Genomic DNA, 20,196 nt, shown 5'->3' on the forward strand with positions numbered 1-20,196 from the left:
TATTGTGCTAGGGACATACAGTAGGCTAACAGAGGCCTAACATAATATTGTGCTGGGACATACAGTAGACTAATAGAGGCCTAACATAATATTGTGCTAGGGACATACAGTAGGCTAATAGAGACCTAACATAATATTGTGCTAGGGGCATACAGTAGGCTAATAGAGACCTAACATAATATTGTGCTAGGGACATACAGTAGACTAATAGAGGCCTAACATAATATTGTGCTAGGGACATACAGTAGGCTAATAGAGACCTAACATAATATTGTGCTAGGGGCATACAGTAGACTAATAGAGACCTAACAGAATATTGTGCTAGGGGCATACAGTAGACTAATAGAGACCTAACATAATATTGTGCTGGGACATACAGTAGACTAATAGAGACCTAACATAATATTGTGCTAGGGGCATACAGTAGACTAATAGAGACCTAACATAATATTGTGCTGGGACATACAGTAGACTAATAGAGACCTAACAGAATATTGTGCTAGGGACATACAGTAGGCTAACAGAGGCCTAACATAATATTGTGCTAGGGACATACAGTAGACTAATAGAGGCCTAACATAATATTGTGCTAGGGACATACAGTAGACTAATAGAGGCCTAACATAATATTGTGCTAGGGGCATACAGTAGACAAATAGAGACCTAACATAATATTGTGCTAGGGACATACAGTAGACTAATAGAGACCTAACAGAATATTGTGCTAGGGACATACAGTAGACTAATAGAGACCTAACATAATATTGTGCTAGGGGCATACAGTAGACTAATAGAGACCTAACAGAATATTGTGCTAGGGACATACAGTAGGCTAATAGAGACCTAACAGAATATTGTGCTAGGGACATACAGTAGACTAATAGAGGCCTAACATAATATTGTGCTAGGGGCATACAGTAGGCTAATAGAGACCTAACAGAATATTGTGCTAGGGACATACAGTAGACTAATAGAGACCTAACAGAATATTGTGCTAGGGGCATACAGTAGACTAATAGAGACCTAACAGAATATTGTGCTAGGGGCATACAGTAGACTAATAGAGGCCTAACATAATATTGTGCTAGGGGCATACAGTAGACTAATAGAGACCTAACATAATATTGTGCTAGGGACATACAGTAGACTAATAGAGACCTAACATAATATTGTGCTAGGGACATACAGTAGGCTAACAGAGACCTAACATAATATTGTGCTAGGGACATACAGTAGACTAATAGAGGCCTAACATAATATTGTGCTAGGGACATACAGTAGGCTAACAGAGACCTAACATAATATTGTGCTAGGGACATACAGTAGGCTAATAGAGACCTAACAGAATATTGTGCTAGGGGCATACAGTAGGCTAATAGAGACCTAACAGAATATTGTGCTAGGGACATACAGTAGGCTAATAGAGACCTAACAGAATATTGTGCTAGGGACATACAGTAGACTAATAGAGACCTAACAGAATATTGTGCTAGGGGCATACAGTAGGCTAATAGAGACCTAACAGAATATTGTGCTAGGGGCATACAGTAGGCTAATAGAGACCTAACAGAATATTGTGCTAGGGACATACAGTAGGCTAATAGAGACCTAACAGAATATTGTGCTAGGGACATACAGTAGGCTAATAGAGACCTAACAGAATATTGTGCTAGGGACATACAGTAGACTAATAGAGACCTAACAGAATATTGTGCTAGGGACATACAGTAGGCTAATAGAGACCTAACATAATATTGTGCTAGGGACATACAGTAGACTAATAGAGACCTAACATAATATTGTGCTAGGGACATACAGTAGACTAATAGAGACCTAACATAATATTGTGCTAAGGACATACAGTAGATTAATAGAGACCTAACATAATATTGTGCTAAGGACATACAGTAGATTAATAGAGACCTAACATAATATTGTGCTAAGGACATACAGTAGACTAATAGAGACCTAACATAATATTGTGCTAAGGACATACAGTAGATTAATAGAGACCTAACATAATATTGTGCTAAGGACATACAGTAGACTAATAGAGACCTAACATAATATTGTGCTAAGGACATACAGTAGACTAATAGAGACCTAACATAATATTGTGCTAGGGACATACAGTAGACTAATAGAGACCTAACATAATATTGTGCTAAGGACATACAGTAGACTAATAGAGACCTAACAGAATATTGTGCTAGGGACATACAGTAGATTAATAGAGACCTAACAGAATATTGTGCTAGGGACATACAGTAGGCTAATAGAGACCTAACAGAATATTGTGCTAGGGACATACAGTAGGCTAATAGAGACCTAACAGAATATTGTGCTAGGGACATACAGTAGGCCGACATTCCTTTTGGTCCATGTAGGTTTTTAGTTTTTTTACACAGTGAGGTATGTTTCACTTTTAAAAGAACTTAAATAACATTTTGAGTATCTAAATATCAGAAATGTGTTTTCACACGTGTAAGTTCTCTGGCTTTCGAGCTCAGCATAGTTGAATGCTTGGTAGCCATAACAACACTCTGCTGGAGGGGAGAGAAGGATAAATGTTCTGAGAAATCCATTTCATGACCTCATACAGAGGAGATTTGAGACACTAAGCACCTAACTTCTAATATATTCACAGAAGGACCAATGCGTTTTTAATTCCCCGTAGGTTCTAACCTCTGTTTTGACACAAAATAATCAGTATGGAAACAGCTTCCTTATGGTGGGGATTGATCATCCCCACCAGCAGAGCATCTCACCACCAGCACCACACCGGAAAACTGGAAGTTTACCTGCCTTGGTGGGTCTGTTGACATTGGTGGGTCTGTTGGCATTGGTGGGTCTGTTGGCATTGGTGGGTCTGTTGACATTGGTGGGTCTGTTGGCATTGGTGGGTCTGTTGTCATTGGTGGGTCTGTTGGCATTGGTGGGTCTGTTGACATTGGTGGGTCTGTTGACATTGGTGGGTCTGTTGTTGCATTGGTGGGTCTGTTGACATTGGTGGGTCTGTTGGCATTGGTGGGTCTGTTGGCATTGGTGGGTCTGTTGACATTGGTGGGTCTGTTGGCATTGGTGGGTCTGTTGGCATTGGTGGGTCTGTTGGCATTGGTGGGTCTGTTGGCATTGGTGGGTCTGGTGGGTCTGTTGGCATTGGTGGGTCTGTTGACATTGGTGGGTCTGTTGACATTGGTGGGTCTGACATTGGTGGGTCTGTTGGCATTGGTGGGTCTGTTGACATTGGTGGGTCTGTTGACATTGGTGGGTCTGTTGGCATTGGTGGGTCTGTTGACATTGGTGGGTCTGTTGACATTGGTGGGTCTGTTGACATTGGTGAGTGTGTTGACATTGGGTGATGTTTAAATGTCATAATGTGATGTTGATATCTCTAAATAAGTGGCTTGTTGTTGTTTTTATACACATCTCACTAGGTTCGTTCTGCTGTATTTTCCAGTTCTCTCTTTGAGGTCCGGCGCTGTAACAGCACTGTGGGATTTTCAACTTGTAATTTTGTACTGCATGTCAATTTAAAACGTGTCTCCATCACAAGTGTTGTTATTTTCTTTGACATTTGTTAAATATTTGTATGGAAAATATTGGTAAATATTAGTCATACAGTGATGAATTAGTCTTTGATTTTGGCATCAGCAATGTCCTAAACTGTGTTCAGGTCTTTCATTGTGATAAGAACCCCAGATTGTACCTTCCATGCATCAGATGAATTAGACCAGATCAGTGTGAGACCCCACCCCCTCTAACCGGCTGAAGATATCCACTACAGCCCTGTCCCTCACAGCTGCACAATGTTTATTTGGAATGGCAGGTTAATTGAAGAGATGCTTGGTTGAATGCCAGGAGGGAGGTGGGAGTCAACCCAGCCTGTAATTTGGGATTGACACAATGTTTATTTGGAATGGCAGGTTAATTGTGGGCATCTTCACACGTTGAAATGTGTAGTAATGTTACATTTGAAAATGCATTGAGATACTTGGTCATTTGCATGACACTTTTGGTGGCTATGTCGAATGACTAAAACAGGGGACTGTAATTTAAGATGCACAAAGCTCATATTCAGCATATTCACTTAAAGGGATACTTCGGGAGTTTGGCAGCGAGGCCCTTTATCTACTTCCCCAGAGTCAGATGAACTTGTCCAGTATGAAGATAGAGGTACTTTAGCGAACCAATGCTAACTAGCGTTAGCACAATGACTGGAAGTCATTGTCAGGCTTACAGTTATTGCACTAATGCTAGTTAGCAATTAATACAATGCTTAAAAGGGACGTTTTCCTTTTGTGTAATACACATGATACGGGTTGATGGTCACTAGACTTGATACTGAATGTTATGGATTGTTCTCATATCTGTTGATAGTGGTGGACGCCAGACTGGAGGACATTGATTGTTATTGTATTCTGTGACACTGTGATTCTGTAGCAGCTGATGTTGTGACTTCCTACAAGCTTCTCGGCTGGTGTTTACAGAACATTGGTGCTGTGACATTAGAATATAAGGGCCTTCTTATGCAAAGGATCACTGCTTCCTTAGTGAGTACTGCTTCCTCCTAATTCAGCTGGAACCCCAGGACCTCTGCTTTGCTAGCACAGGTGAGCGCCATTCTGAAGCATCTTAGTGGGGACAGCTTCCTCCTAATTCAGCTGGAACCCCAGGACCTCTGCTTTGCTAGCACAGGTGACCGCAATTCTGAAGCATCTTAGTGGGGACAATTCATGCTGAGGAGGAAGTTTCACACATCCCCATATGCTGCATTCACCCCTCAAACTTACTCAAAACACACTTAGAGAAACGGGTTAGAGACGTTTTCTCTGCTTCTGTGCTGGAGGAGTCTCTCTTTTACAACTTGTATTAAACCAGATTGATTCTGATTGACTTCATCTGCTCTTCTCTTTTATTCACCTCAGACATCTCTATTATTACAGCCATTTAGGAGGAAGTGAGGAATAATCACTGCTGGCGTGTGCTGTTTCTGATCTAAACAGCTTGATTGGCCACAAAAACTAACAAGGAGCAGTAATCGTCTTGACACCTCTGAATATAAAACTACCTACAAGCAGTACTTGTCCTAACACCTCTGCATACAAGAGACCAAATCATGTCTGACTTTCTGACAACAACCATGGATGAACTGTGTCATCTTGAGGAATAGAGTTGGTCTACTGTTCAACAACCAGAGATGGGGTCAGGACCGGAGCCCTCGACATGTGTGCTGCATCCCTCGTCATTGGCTCTATAGTATAGTTGGCAGTGACAGAGTTAGGACAGAGTTCATGGATGGTTCTATGTTCTCTGGGCAGGTTTGGCAATCAGCTGCCTCTCTCTCTCCAGCTCCTTCTCTCTCTGTTGTTCTTTCTCCATCACCTCCTTCTGTCTCTGCTGCTGCAGCTTCAACGCTCTTTTCTGGAGACAGAGAGACAAATGGTTTCAAAAAACATTTCAGCCCAGTTTCCCATTCAATTCATTGTCAGTCATTTCAAATTTAAGTTTACATTTAAAACAACCATTTCTTATCAACTGCTACCATAGAAAAGGAGAGAATGCATGGAGGAGGTGGAGGAGAAACTATGTGGTGAGCAATAGCTAAGCAACAATAGTCCATTCTGGGGGGAAAAAGAAACATTCACCCACCTTTAGTTTAGTTGTCTTCTCGTGCAGCATGATCATGTCTTTACGTATGTTCACCAGTTTACCGTGATAAAACTTGGCCTCTGTGAACTGAAACAAACATCCATCAGTCCTACAGGGAGCAGGACAGGTAGACAATGAAAGAATTCTCTTCAGATGCTATGTATGTTTGAAACAACAGGCAGACAGACAGACACAGACAGAGCGACAGAGAAACAACAGACAGACAGACAGACAGACAGACAGACAGACAGACAGACAGACAGACAGACAGACAGACAGACAGACAGACAGACAGACAGACAGACAGACAGACAGAGCGACAGAGAGACAGACAAATGTACCAGTGAGTTTAGATCCAGTAGGGAGTTGCACTCTCTGAATTTGGTGACTTCTTGGTCCAGTGTGTCCAGCAGGATGACTTGGTTTTGACTGGTCAAGAGGAAAGGAGAGGAACATAAGAGCCACAAACACATGACAGTCACACACCACAACATCTGTAACAGGGACAGAGAATACTAACTATCTTGTAAAGTAGAATCTAATTCAGACGTGAAAAAGTGAAAGATTAAACTGGACTAGAGGAAACAAGAAGTGCATCCCAAATGGCACCCTATTCCCTTCATATTGCACTACCCTATGGGCCCTGGTCAAAAGTAGTGCACCTTAAAGGAAATACAGTTCCGTTTGGGATGCAACCCAAGGGTTTGTTTTAATGTCTGATGTGATTTGAATACTAACTTGAGTTCCAACAGAGCCTGTTTGGAGCTGTAGAGGTCAGGCAGGTAGTGAGAGAGCAGGCCTTCTGTCAGTTTCTCTATGGCCTTTCTGTCCACTACAATGGGCTCTTCAATAGGGACTGATTTCTCTGCAGGCTGGGAGTCCTCTGTAGGCCGAGAGTCCTGGGGAGTCAGGCTGAATTCTGAGGGGCAATAACAAACACACTGACAATTCTAACCGGTCATATGTAGAAAGACCAGTCCCACTCCCTTCAGTCTGACCTCATGTAGCCATGACCTACTTTTTGGGGCTTTTTTGGGACAGGTCTTGGAGGTGGCAGGTAGCCTAGCGGTTAAGAGTGTTGGGCCAGTAACCAAAAGGTCTCTAGTTTGAATCAACGTGTCGTCAAGGTGAAAAACCCTAATTGCTCTTAACCCCAATTGCTCCAGGGCCGCCGTTGATAATGGCAGACCCTGACCGTGATCTCACACTCAGAGTATCTCAGGGAGAGGGGGATATACAAAGAACACATTTCCAATTCCAATAAGACAAATATAAGGTAAGCATACACCAAATTATTTTATTATTATAATAAACATCTTTGGACCAAAAACTGGTGCAAAGCCTGCCAGTGGAAAAGCACTGAAAAGTGACTGATTCACACTCTGGGGTAGACATGAACCGTACTGTCCTGGCTCCAATATTTCATTTTCACAATGTCTTGTCCAGCATGGTTTCAGAAACTCTTGTGAATATGTGACCAGGCCAGCCCAGTACTTCTCAACTTGGTTCAGTTTGGTTCTGTAGTCCAAATCAGGCATAAGGGTCTGATTCAGAGTTGAGATAAGCATGTGCAACTCATTACTAGTTACCGTAGCTGCCAGTGTTCTGAGGAGGGTCACGCTGAGACGAGGAACTCTCATCTGCCCTCCCCTCTGTCTCCATGTTGTTTGTCACTGTCTGATTCTACAGCCTAAAGAAAGCAAGCAGCAGCGGCAAAATTAGCCATGTTTATCGGTGTGCCTGGTGTTTCCAGATTTCTATGAAATATGACCTAAACTTACTTACAATATCAGTGAAATAGTTTTCCTTCCAAAAAAATTGTAATTAAGTATGTCAACAAGCTTTTCTGTGTTGGAATGGTGTGGGCGTATACTGGTTATTAAAAATATTAATGCATGTGGACTGCTGATTGGCCAGCTCATCCTTCTGAGGAGTATAACATCACACTATATGACAAAATAGCAAGCATTTAAAAAAAGTTTAAGGTGGGTTTTTTATTTTATGCAAATACAAGTATAGGATGAGTCAACAACATTATTTGGGTAGGAGTTAACACAATATGAACTTTTAAAAGTTAACTTGTTTAAAAAAAAATGGTGCCCCACCACTGCTAAATTAATATAAGGGAAACACTGGATATGTTAGCCACTTGGACCTACTGAGGGTTTGCAAACCCACTTCCTCTTGGAGAAGTGTGCAGACTTTTATTCCAGCCCTGCTCTAAAACGCCTGATTCAGCTGATCAAAGGTGATTAGTAGATTCAGGTGTGTTACAGTAGGGCTGGAGCAAATGCCTGAAAAGCCAGTAGCTATTCAAGTGAGGATTGGCAAGCCCTGGCTGAATGTCCTTTGTAAATGAATGCTTGACTCAGACAACACAACCAGGTATCAATAAAATAGATCAAATAGTAGCTAGCTAGTTTGATATCAGCACGTCTAGGAGAGTGCTATGGTGCCTGGCTATGTTAGCTAGCTATGCCATTCTGAATAAATCTAGAAATGCTGTCCACTCTACAGTTAGCTAAGGCAGCAAAACACATTCAAGTCATTCCAAATGGAGGCAATCATGTTATATTGTAAAATATACAGATCATTTTGAACACTTTACCTTTGAAATTAGCTCTCCATCAAGAATGGCAACGTCTGGAAAACATCATGTGACAGGGCGTCACTCATGTGACTGTGTTTGAACTTCCTGTTTGAACGAATTTAGCTTGATTACTTGTTTCTCAAACTAACCGTGCGATGTTGATGTTAGAGAAATGGTTTTGAATACAATCACAGTGAGGAAATGGTCTCCCCTAGAAAAGGCTGACGATCGGTAATTTTAGCGCTAATGTTGTAAGAGGAATGTGATGTTTTCAGCTCAGTTAAAAACAGAACGAGTCTCCGAGCTAGCTTGGCTAACCAATCAAGCCTCCCTCTCTTCTGTCAATGGTGAATCGATTTGTTGGACCGGCTAGTTGTTGCCAGACATTGTGTAGTCCAAGATGTTTTCAACGTTAATTTCTTTAATGACAACGAGGAATTTGCATGCAGACAACTAAGCAAGCTGTTTTGATTCAGCCGAGTGTGGATGCATTGTTTGTGTGCTTTTCTGTTGGAGGTGCTGTTATCCCCAATTGAATCATTAGTATTCTCTGAAATGGAATGGTTATCGTTTTCAGTGCATGAAATATTGAATATGTAGGCTACCTTAAATCAATGTGCACCTCGGAATATTCTGTTACACGGAGGATCGAAACATACTTACAAATGTCAACCTGTTGTGCAGTTAGATATTACATTTAAAAAATAAATCCCGTATCTTTATTCTACTGTGCCGTTTTAACAGACACTGGGTGCGTTCTAAGTAACGATAGGACGTTTTTTCTTTCTGCTAATGATTAATGATTTCCACGTTTCAGGTGTGTCAACACCGATGTAACGTTACAGCCACAACCTCTGATTCAGTACTTTATAAGACGGTGACATTGGTGAGAAGCACACCAAGCTCGGACCAGCATAATTGAAAGTTAACAGCTCCTGAACTGTCAACAACTGGCATTAATGATGTCAGGTGGTGCGAGCTTCATGAGCAAGGTGCGGTCCGCCTTTAGGAAGGAGCCTGAGGACTGGGACCTGAGCGACACGGCCCCCTTTGACCTCTCTGGGGACGAGCTCGCGGAGGATGAGGCGCCCAAGTTCAACAAACTCAAAGTGGTGGTTTCCGGTGAGATGGAGGACTACGCAGCAGGGGCACCGTCGAACGGCGTCGCGGTGAACACAGTGGTGGTGGATGATGACGACTCGCTGCTCGACTCGTCCTCGGGGAGTTTGGGGAGCCCCGGTGTGAACATGGACCGGTCGCAGTGTGAGAGCTGCACGAGGAAGAGAGAGGGGGTTAAACGGAGGAGAGTGATGAAGAAGTTGGCGTGTGCCTCTGTGTTGTATTTCCTCTTCATGATTGGAGAACTGATAGGTGAGCAAACAAAACACACTACACTAGTCTGTTACAGTACTGACTACAGACTCTCATTATACACTGTTAGTACTGTGAGGTTAAAGCTGTGGCCTTCAACTTCCAATCAAATCAATTTGGTATGATGTTTGGAGCATTGACTTCCGAGTTCCAATCTGAAGTAGCCTGAGTAGACCTACTCACGAGCTAGAGCACACCTGATTCCACTAACCAACTAATCATCAACACCTTTTATTAGGTGAATTAAGAGTGTTAGCGATGGGCTGAAGCCTGCACAGTGTACGCTCTCCAGGACCAGGGACAGCTGTAGACTACTCAGTTAGTTTCTTTTCAGATCCTACATCTCCCACATCAACATTGTGATTGGATCTGTAATCTTAGTCTGTCATACCCGTCCCCCCTCATACCTGGCCCCAGGTGAAGAGTGGAGGAATGTTCAACACATGGTGACATTAGCATACATGTATGTGTACAATCACCTGCTGCCATAACAATACACACATACACCTAAGATGAGAAATGTAATGTGTGTTGGATTATGTTCTGAGAAATACCAGTTTTGAATGAACTAACAGCTGTCTGTAAGTGGTGATGTAGCTAACAGCTATCTATGTAGCCTAATGTATTAGTAGGTTATAATGTAGGTCATGGATAGGCAACTTTGATGGGGTGGGGCCACAATCTGAACTCCTCATGAGGGGCAGCAGTGGCTCTCAGGTCTACGCACCCAGTTGCATCCATACCCACATGTGCAGTCATAGGCCCTAGCCTTTTGGGGGCCCTAAGTGAAAATTTGTTGCTGATAATGTATTTGTAATGTCTCTAGGTGGTTATGTAGCTAACAGTCTGGCCATAATGACTGATGCTCTCCACATGTTAACTGACCTGATTGGGATAGTGGTGTCTCTGCTGGCACTGTGGCTTTCTGCTAAACCACCCACCAACAGATTCACCTTCGGACTGCATCGCCTAGGTACGTTACTGTTACTCCTCTCGTCTTGTTCCATAAACAGAACTTTCTAGATGTATCTTAATTTTGAGATGGAATGTGAGGTCAGCAGTGTTTTGATCTTGTTACATGTTTCTCTCCTCAGACTGTGTAAGGAAAGTGACTTTGTCATTGAGAAGCTCAGAGGTTACTACTGTTTCAGAGCCTCCTGTTTGATAGATGCAGACAGTAAACTGTTAACATTACATTCAGCTGTCCAGTATAAATGTGTCGGTACATTATTTGGTCTGTGTCTCTACCCCCCATAGAGGTGGTCTCAGCCGGTATCAGTGTGTTACTCATCTACATCCTAACGGGGGTGTTGTTGAACGAGGCGGTGCAGAGAACTATCAGTCAGGACTTTGAAATCAACGGAGATGCCATGCTCATCACTGCAGCGGTGGGGGTCGCTGTCAACCTAGTGTGAGTAGCTGAGTACACACACATGCATTGTCTCACACACAGAGAGCAGTCATTATGCACCAGAACACTCATCAGCTCATCTGCCCTGACAGTGGGGAGGAGGGAGGGATTCCCAGTTAGACTGAATGAATGATGAAGCTTCCTTGTCTCCAGCCAAGGACCGCAGTGTGTCTGGCTGTAAAAGATCCACAGTCAGTGTATGATGACATGTCATAAACTACTGCAGTCCAAAGGTCTTCTCGTCTCCACTCCACACTACTGGAGCTAAATTACTTTTCAATTGTGTGACTCACTTAGTTAGAGCGTGGCGTGTGTAGAGTGTTGTTGATGATAAGAGCGGTGTGTAGTGTTGATGAGCGTGGCGTGTGTTGATGAGCGTGTAGTGTGATAAGCATGGCGTGTGTAGATAAGCGTGTAGTGTGTACAGTCGTGGCCAAAAGTTGAATGACACAAATATTAATTTTCACAGTCTGCTGCCTCAGTTTGTATGATAGCAATTTGCATATACTCCAGAATGTTATGAGTGATCAGATGAATTGCAATTAATTGCAAAGTCCCTCTTTGCCATGCAAATGAAGTGAATCCCCAAAAAACATTTCCACTACATTTCAGCTTGCCACAAAAGGACCAGTTGACATGTCAGTGATTCTCTTGTTAACACAGGTGTGAGTGTTGACGAGGACAAGGCTGGAGATCACTCTGTCATGCTGATTGAGTTCGAATAACAGTCTGGAAGCTTCAGGAGGGTGGTGCTTGGAATCATTGTTCTTCCTCTGTCAATCATGGTTACCTGCAAGGAAACACGTGCCATCATCATTGCTTTGCACAAAAAGGGCTTCACAGGCAAGGATATTGCTGCCAGTAAGATTGCACCTAATTCAACCATTTATCGGCTCATCAAGAACTTCGAGAGCGGTTCAATTGTTGTGCAGAAGGCTTCAGGCGCCCAAGAAGTCCAGAAAGCAAAGGGACCGTCTCCTAAAGTTGATTCAGCTGCGGGATCGGGGCACCACCAGTACAGAGCTTGCTGAGGAATGGCAGCAGGCAGATGTGAGTGCATCTGCACGCACAGTGAGGCGAAGACTTTTGGAGGATGGCCTGGTTTTAAGAAGGACAGCAAAGAAGCCACTTCTCTCCAGGAAAAACATCATGGACAGACTGATATTCTGCTAAATGTACACGGATTGGACTGGTGAGTACTGGGTTAACGTCATTTTCTCTGACTCCCCTTCCCGATTGTTTGGGTTATCCGGAAAAAAGCTTGTCCGGAGAAGACAAGGTGAGCACCACCATCAGTCCTGTGTCATGCCAACAGTAAAGCATCATGAGACCATTCATGTGTGGGGTTGCTTCTCAGCCAAGGGAGTGGGCTCACTCACAATTTTGCCTAAGAACACAGCCATGAATAAAGAATGGTACCAACACATCCTCCGAGAACAGCTTCTCCCAACCATCCAGGAACAGTTTGGTGACAAACAATGCCTTTTCCAGCATGATGGAGCACCTTGCCATAAGGCAAAAGTGATAACTAAGTGTCTCTGGGAACAAAACATCAATATTTTGGGTCCATGGCCAGGCAACTCCCCAGACCTTAATCCCATTGAGAACTTGTGGTCAATCCTCAAGAGGCGGGTGGACAAACAAAAACCCACAAATTCTGACAAACTCCAAGCATTGATTATGCAAGAATGGGCTGCCATCAGTCAGGATGTGGCCCAGAAGTTAATTGACAGCGTGCCAGGACTCTTTGCATCAACTTCATGTAATTGTCAATAAAAGCCTTTGACACATATGAAATGCTTGTAATTATACTTCAGTATTCCATAGTAACATCTGACAAAAATATCAAAGACACTGAAGCAGCAAAATTTGTGGAAATTAATATTTGTGTCATTCTCAAGTTTTGGCCACGACTGTAGTGTGATAAGCATGGCGTGTTGATGAGCATGGCGCATGTAGTGTGATAAGCGTGGGGCGTGTTGATGAGCGTGTCGTGTGCTGAATGCAATCAGGCTTTAAGTCTGGCCACAGCACTGTTTCAGTAACATTGAAGGTTTTAAATGACATCCACTTCTCTTGATAAGAAGTTACATTGTGTGTCTGTCTATTCATTTGTCGAAGGAATTTGACACCGTGGAACATGCTGTTGAGTTACTGGTCATGCTCTAGATTGGTTTATAAATTACCTATCAAATTGTACACAATGTGGATGGTTGTCCATAGAGTTGTGCTCAGGTGTTCCACAAGGGTCTACCTTTGGGCTCACTGTTCATTTTGTATATGAACAACATTGGGGATCATATTGAAACAGCGGATGCTCATTTTTATGCAGATGATACTGTTCTTTATTCAAGTGGTTGTAGTGTATCTTAAGCTTTTGAGAATGCCTGAAGAGCATGTAACATCATACAACAGAATCTGTATGATTTTAAAGCTGGTTCTGAATCCGGGTAAAACAAAATGCATGGTATTTTCAAATGCCAGGCATGTTACCAGTCATGTCATTGCTACATTGGCTGGACAGACTATAGAGCAAGTCAAAGTGTACAAATATTTGGGAGTGTGGGATGGTGACAAGCTGAGCTTCACTGTTCATGTGGAGAACTTGATAAGGAAGCTCAAGCTGAGAATAGGTTTTTATTACCGGCATAAGGCTTGTTTTTCTTTGGAGGCCAGAAGGGAGCTGGTACGATGTACATTACTGCCGGTTTTAGATTTGAGTGGTGTTCTATATATGCAGGCCTCAACCACTACCCCCGAGAGCACTTGATTCAGTATATCATGTGGTCCTCCGGTTCCTTACAAATCAAAAACGTCTAACACATTGATCTCAACAGTGCTTTTGGCTGGTCGTCATTGACCTTGCGTAGGCTTAAACACTGGTATACACTAATTTATAAGGCCATACTGGGTAAAATGCCACTTTTTTTATCATGTCGGTAAATAAATATAAATGACGGTCCCATTTGCTTTTAACAGTACCAAGAATTAGAACCGGTCATGGTAGAAATAGTTTTAGCTACTCAGCTCCGTGGTCCTGAATCTCTCCTAAACATTTGATCTAGTCATGTTGGTGGAGTTTAAACACCTGTTCCATGTAAATATCATAGTGTAATTGTTTAGGACAGCTGTTTTTTAGTCATGATTTTTATTTTGACATATCATTGTACTGTATGTGTGTATAGGTTTGTTTTAATGTAGTGTTAGTGCATGTAAGTTGTCTGTAATGTTGTTCCCCCTGCTGCTATTGGACCAGGTTTCTCTTTAAAAGATGTTATCTCAATGAGGAAAAACCTGTATGAATAAAGGTTTTTAAAAAATGTTGCGTGCCGTGTGTAGATGATTGATAGTGTAGCCTCAATCATGTATAGTAATGATTAAACATAGTAGTATATAAACGGCCACCAGAAGTTAAACTGACATCTCTGTCTCTCTCTCTCTCTCTCTCTCTGTCTCTCTCTCTGTCTGTCTCTCTCTCTCATAATTATTTATATAGTATGGGTTTCCTCCTGAACCAGACCGGTAACGGTCACCTCCACTCCCACGGGGGTCATGGTCACTCACACGGGGTTCCCCCTCCACCCTCACACGGCCACAGCCACGATGGACCCCCAGCCCAGGGGCCCCAGGGCAGCCTGGCGGTCAGGGCAGCCTTCATCCATGCACTGGGAGACCTGGTCCAGAGTATAGGGGTCCTCATAGCTGCCTACATCGTACGCTTCAAGGTAGGCTACAACGTCTGACCTGGGAGCAGGAACTGTTTAATGTTGAAGGGCTGAATGGGATGGTTTAAGGGCTTGCTTGGTCGGGCCAGGGTTTGTGTTCATTAGTCCATGCAATGGAAAACGCACATTTAGTTTCTTATTGCAGGGCTTCCCAAACTCTGTGCTGGGGCCCCCCTTGGGAGCATGTTTTGGTTTTGTACCTACGAGCCTAGGGCCCCCCTTGGGAGCACGTTTTGGATTTGTACCTACGGGCCTGGGGCCCCCCTTGGGAGCACGTTTTGGTTTTGTACAACTGATTCAAATCATCAAAGCTTGATGAGGAGTTGGTTATTTGAATCAGCTGTCGCGCTACGACAAAATCCTAAACCTGTACCCAGGGGGAGCCCTAGGACAGAGTTTGGGAAATGCTGCCTTATTGGACAAGTCCACATGAAAGGAACTGTTTGTCTGTTTCCTTCAGTTTGAGCCTAACGACCAAGCTGTTAGATTGACCTGACCATTGCCCCCCCTAGCCAGAGTACAAGCTGGCGGACCCCATCTGTACCTACATCTTCTCTATCTTGGTGCTATTCACAACGATACGCATCATACGAGACACGGGAGTCATCGTCCTCGAGGGTGAGACCACGGCTACACATAATACAGTTCATATATTAGCCCAGTGTTTCCCTCCTCCAGTCCCCCCAACAGTACACGTTGTTGTAGGCCCGGACAAACTCACCTGATTCAACTCATTGAGGGGATGATGATTAGTTGAATCAGGTGTTTGTCTGGAGCTACAACAAAACTGTGGTGTTGGACTGGAGTTGGGAACCAGTGTATTAACCTGTGTGTACTGTATGTGATTTAGATCAGTGGTTCTCAGTCCTGGTCTTGGGGGCATAAAGGGGGGCACATTTTAGTTTATCAAGCCTTTGGTTTGCTAGGACCCTTTGTGTCCCCAGTACCAGGAATAGGAACCGCTGCTCTAGATCAATCCATAATGTCCTGGAGGGACAGAGAGAAACTACATATTTCTGCTCTTTGTTAACCAGACAGATCTATCAGAACAGATGCTTATTCTATTCACTTCCTGTCTGAAACTGCCATGAAATCTAACCATGATTATATAGAGCTGCTTTAATATACAGTCCTGCACTTATACACACTTTCAATTGTCTAATCTGGAGCTGTAAAAATGTCCCATAGTGTTTAAATAATAGTAGATTGTTCTCACGCTATGAAAGGGACAAGTCTTTTGCTAGCAACTTACAGCACATGGCATCGAGACTCGTTAGAGAGAAACAATGTTAACGTTCTGAGTTCCATGAAACTGAAAGTGTGTGGTGCTGTTAGGGGCACCCAGGCATGTGGACGTTCAGCGAATCAGAGAAGACCTTCTGAAGTTGGAGGACGTCCAATCAGTTGACGAGCTCAACGTGTGGGCATTAACCGGCGACAAGACCACCGCCCTCGCACACCTGCGGCTCTGTGAGTGACCTTTGACTTCCTCTCCTTTTGTTAGTTATGCATGTGATGTGCATTCTGTTGATGGGTTTAGGAACTCGACACTCTGTATCTCAATTAGTCTCTGTGATTTTTATTTAACTAGGCAAGTCAGTTAAGAATAAATTCTTATTTACAATGATGCTGAGCCAATTGTGCACCGTCCTATGGGACTCCCAATCCCAGCTGGTTGTGATTCAGCCTGGAATCGAACCAGGGCCTGTAGTGATGCCTCTAGCACTGAGATGCAGTGTCTTAGACCGCTGCGCCACTCGGGAGCCCTGGGGGACTAAAGGGGTGCACATACTTCACATCCTATGTCCTCGACCCTTCTCAACTGTTGGCATTCCAAGGTCCTTCCCCCTCGGACCTACTTCTCCAATGGATTTTAACAAGGAGGCGTCGGATGTGAGGAATCGAGGAAAGATAAATGAAGAGCCAGTGTCCTAACCTATTTCTGTGCATTGTGCTTCTAGCGCCCTCTAGTGCCAGTGCGTGGGAGGACGTGCAGGCCAAGGCCAGACACCTGTTGATCCACACCTACGGCCTGACCAGGTGCACCGTGCAGGTCCAGACACACAGAAACAGGGCTGCACGCACCTGTACACACTGCCGAGACTCCACCGCATAGCCTGAATTAAAGACCGTCTGAGGACGTTAAACCAGACTGGTGCCAAAGCATAGTGAACTGATCTGGTCTATGCTATTGCCAGGATATTCGGACTGACAGTCAGATGCACATTTTATTTTTAAAGGACAGCTGATTCCTCCTGGGCTGTTGCAAAGTTTTCTGAAGAGGGGTTGAACAAATCTTAACTTTTCAACAAAAGATCTATAATAATCACCATTAAAGCCTGTAAATGTTTAACATTATTCCTTTTTTTTTTTTTGGTGCTTCTATAATTGAACTGTGTTAATGTGTTTGTTTGAGCACTCTATGCTTTCACTGTAGGTGTTCTATTGTTTCCAGTGGGGTGACAACAGGGAATGTCTCTGTGGGCTCATCTCAATTCTATTTCTTTGATTCCTTGCATCCTCTTCTTGCCGCCTCCTCAAAACACATCGGAGGAGAAGGTCCGGGGGGAGGAACCTCAGATTCACCGTGTCTGTCATCCTCTCCTCACAAGGTAGAACCACTGGCATCTACTCTGACCTGTTAAGGACCAATCCTAACATGAGATATGCACCTGTATGTAAAGTCTGGCACGCCAATGCAAGATAACTGTGATTATCTGAAGTTAGTCTTGGTCTTGTAGCGGAGAGGCCTGTATCGGTGTTTGACTAGGTTGATGTGAGGCTGTGTCTGAAAATGTTACTAGCGGTCCAATCCTTTCTTCCCCTGTCTTGGTTTCCTCAACTCCTCAAAGTTAATTGGCGGAGAGGATCCAAGGTACTACCCTCTGATGACCACCTCCAATGAGCTTTGAGAGGAATTGAGGGGGGAAAGAGGACTGTGGAAACTAGTAACTTTTTCAGGCACAGCCAGAGATGAGGCCCAGGCCGTCTCTAAAAGGTTAATCCATACATCTGTATTATTGATCTGATGATCGTGTCCATATTGCCTTCTCCTTTACTGACCGTGTTGAACCAGTAGACAGAGGATGTGTTTTTATGTTAAAAGGGTTATCTGAATTTAGAGTACTGACCACATTCTTTTTGTTTGTTTTACTTGTTTCTTTAAATTAATTTATTCTAGCTGAAATCAGGAAACTGACAATGAAACTGACTTTGAATCATGTTTAATACTGTAGTAGGGAAATGCATGACTACTGCTTCTAGTTAATATCAGACTGATTCTGTCAACATTTCAGAAATGCAGTATTATTCCATAAGCATTGAGGGCTGTGATTTATAATATGCATAATTCAGTCATTGTGTGGGTATATAAATACATTTGGCATTGTGTCTTCAGGTCTTGGTTGGTTCCTTAAACCACTGTCAGTCTTCCTGTCCAAGCTTATCAACATGTTGGTTGGAACAGACTAAAATGACATTTTCTTTAACTGCAAATCAGATCAGTATATGCATTACCTGCCTTGTGTTGCTCTTAATTTATTTAATGTTAAAAGGTATTTGGTCGATCACATTGTCAGGTTTGGCTCTACAGCAGCACTCACCAGTGTTTCAGTGATTTGCACATTCATTACTTCAACCTGAACACTTAAGGTTCTGCTCCAATCTCCACACTTGTGTACTACTACGTAGAATGAAGTATGGATACGTCCCAAATGGCATACTTTAATTGGTAAACTAATATGGGCATGAGAACCGAGACTTATATTCCCTTAAAATCAGGATGCAGTATTGCCTGTTGACATGATCAGCTGTTTAAATGAGTCATGGTTATCAATCTTTTGAGTTACTTTATGACTAGACAGACCTGTCTGAGTCTCACTCACACTTCCCTTTACTCAACTGGCAGATTCATTGACTGGAAACATGTGAATGAAGAACCTGTTACATTTAGAAATAAATATCTTCCTTTGAACACCGACCTAAAGAGTTGTGTTTTGTTCTGCTTCTAAAGGGGACTAGAGTAGAGGTATTCAACACAGGATGCTGCTGGTAAACTTCCTTGACTTAGCCATGTGTTGGCTAAAATGACTGTCCAACTTTTTAAATCAGCTGTTAGCCAATATACACTGCTCAAAAAAATAAAGGGAACACTAAAATAACACATCCTAGATCTGAATGAAATATTCTTTTATATACTTTTTTCTTTACATAGTTGAATGTGCTGACAACAAAATCACACCAATGGAAATCAAATTTATCAACCCATGGAGGTCTGGATTTGGAGTCACACTCAAAATTAAAGTGGAAAACCACACTACAGGCTGATCCAACTGATGTAATGTCCTTAAAACAAGTCAAAATGAGGCTCAGTAGTGTGTGTGGCCTCCACATGCCTGTATGACCTCCCTACAATGCCTGGGCATGCTCCTGATGAGGTGGTGGATGGTCTCTTGAGGGATCTCCTCCCAGACCTGGACTAAAGCATCTGCCAACTCCTGGACAGTCTGTGGTGCAACGTGGTGTTGGTGGATGGAGCGAGACATGTCCCAGATGTACTCAATTGGATTCAGGTCTGGGGAACGGGCGGGCCAGTCCATAGCATCAATGCCTTCCTCTTGCAGGAACTGCTGACACACTCCAGCCACATGAGGTCTCGCATTGTCTTGCAGTAGGAGGAACCCAGGGCCAACCACACCAGCATATGGTCTCACAAGGGGTCTGAGGATCTCATCTCGGTACCTAATGGCAGTCAGGCTACCTCTGGCGAGCACATGGAGGTGTGTGGCCCCCCAAAGAAATGCTACCCCACCTCCAAACCGGTCATGCTGGAGGATGTTGCAGGCAGCAGAACGTTCTCCATGGCGTCTCCAGACTCTGTCACATCTGCTCGGTGTGAACCTGCTTTCATCTGTGAAGAGCACAGGGCGCCAGTGGCAAATTTGCCAATCTTGGTGTTCTCTGGCAAATGCCAAACGTCCTGCACGGTGTTGGGCTGTAAGCACAACCCCCACCTGTGGACGTCGGACCCTCAGTCTGTTTCTGACCGTTTCAGCAGACACATGCACATTTGTGGCCTGCTGGAGGTCATTTTGCAGGGCTCTGGCAGTGCTCCTCCTTGCACAAAGGCGGAGGTAGCGGTCCTGCTGCTGGGTTGTTGCCCTCCTCCACGTCTCCTGGTAGCGCCTCCATGCTCTGGACACTACGCTGACAGACACAGCAAACCTTCTTGCCACATCTCACATTGATGTGCCATCCTGGATGAGCTGCACTACCTGAGCCACTTGTGTGGGTTGTAGACTCCGTCTCATACTACCACTAGAGTGAAAACACCGCCAGCATTCAAAAGTGACCAAAACATCAGCCAGGAAGCATAGGAACTGAGAAGTGGTCTGTGGTCACCACCTGCAGAACCACTCCTTTACTGGGGGTGTCTTGCTAAATGCCTA

General features: G+C 43.7%; 2 protein-coding genes across 3 annotated transcripts; one reads left to right on the plus strand and one right to left on the minus strand.

The window, feature by feature from the left end:
* Nucleotides 1–4,892: 4,892 nt before the first annotated feature.
* bloc1s6 (biogenesis of lysosomal organelles complex-1, subunit 6, pallidin) lies at nt 4,893–8,347 on the minus strand. Its single transcript, XM_024416848.2, has 6 exons — nt 8,261–8,347; nt 7,242–7,342; nt 6,391–6,571; nt 5,994–6,081; nt 5,653–5,739; nt 4,893–5,424 (listed from the first exon to the last, which is right to left on the minus strand). Exons 2-6 carry the CDS (start codon nt 7,312–7,314, stop codon nt 5,305–5,307), a joined length of 549 nt encoding a protein of 182 aa, XP_024272616.1. The 5' UTR covers nt 7,315–7,342; nt 8,261–8,347; the 3' UTR covers nt 4,893–5,304.
* Nucleotides 8,348–9,201: 854 nt separating this feature from the next.
* Nucleotides 9,202–18,728, plus strand: slc30a4 (solute carrier family 30 member 4). 2 transcript variants are annotated; one of them, XR_006084745.1, is made up of 7 exons: nt 9,202–9,613; nt 10,440–10,586; nt 10,871–11,024; nt 14,521–14,749; nt 15,266–15,367; nt 16,085–16,219; nt 16,711–16,850. XR_006084745.1 is itself a non-coding variant. In XM_024416849.2 (7 exons), the coding sequence occupies exons 1-7, from the start codon at nt 9,202–9,204 to the stop codon at nt 16,863–16,865; spliced, it is 1,338 nt and encodes a 445-aa protein (XP_024272617.2). In that variant the 3' UTR covers nt 16,866–18,728. The 2 variants fall into 2 exon arrangements, 1 of the variants encoding a protein (XP_024272617.2); XM_024416849.2 differs by having other exon boundaries at nt 15,262–15,367; nt 16,711–18,728.
* Nucleotides 18,729–20,196: the final 1,468 nt, after the last annotated feature.

This window comes from Oncorhynchus tshawytscha, linkage group LG12 (genome assembly GCF_018296145.1).
Source record: "Oncorhynchus tshawytscha isolate Ot180627B linkage group LG12, Otsh_v2.0, whole genome shotgun sequence".
Lineage (NCBI taxonomy): Eukaryota > Metazoa > Chordata > Actinopteri > Salmoniformes > Salmonidae > Oncorhynchus > Oncorhynchus tshawytscha.

Coding starts and splice junctions, on each gene's coding strand:
- bloc1s6 (XM_024416848.2), bottom strand. CDS start 7,314: ATGGAGACAGAGGGGAGGGCAGATGAGAGTTCCTCGTCTCAGCGTGAC. Junction 6,082..6,390: donor CAGGCTCTGTTGGAACTCAA/GTTAGTATTCAA, acceptor CCTCTTGACCAG/TCAAAACCAAGTCATCCTGC. Junction 5,740..5,993: donor TACTGGATCTAAACTCACTG/GTACATTTGTCT, acceptor TGTTTGTTTCAG/TTCACAGAGGCCAAGTTTTA.
- slc30a4 (XM_024416849.2), top strand. CDS start 9,202: ATGATGTCAGGTGGTGCGAGCTTCATGAGCAAGGTGCGGTCCGCCTTT. Junction 9,614..10,439: donor CATGATTGGAGAACTGATAG/GTGAGCAAACAA, acceptor TAATGTCTCTAG/GTGGTTATGTAGCTAACAGT. Junction 14,750..15,261: donor CCTACATCGTACGCTTCAAG/GTAGGCTACAAC, acceptor TGCCCCCCCTAG/CCAGAGTACAAGCTGGCGGA.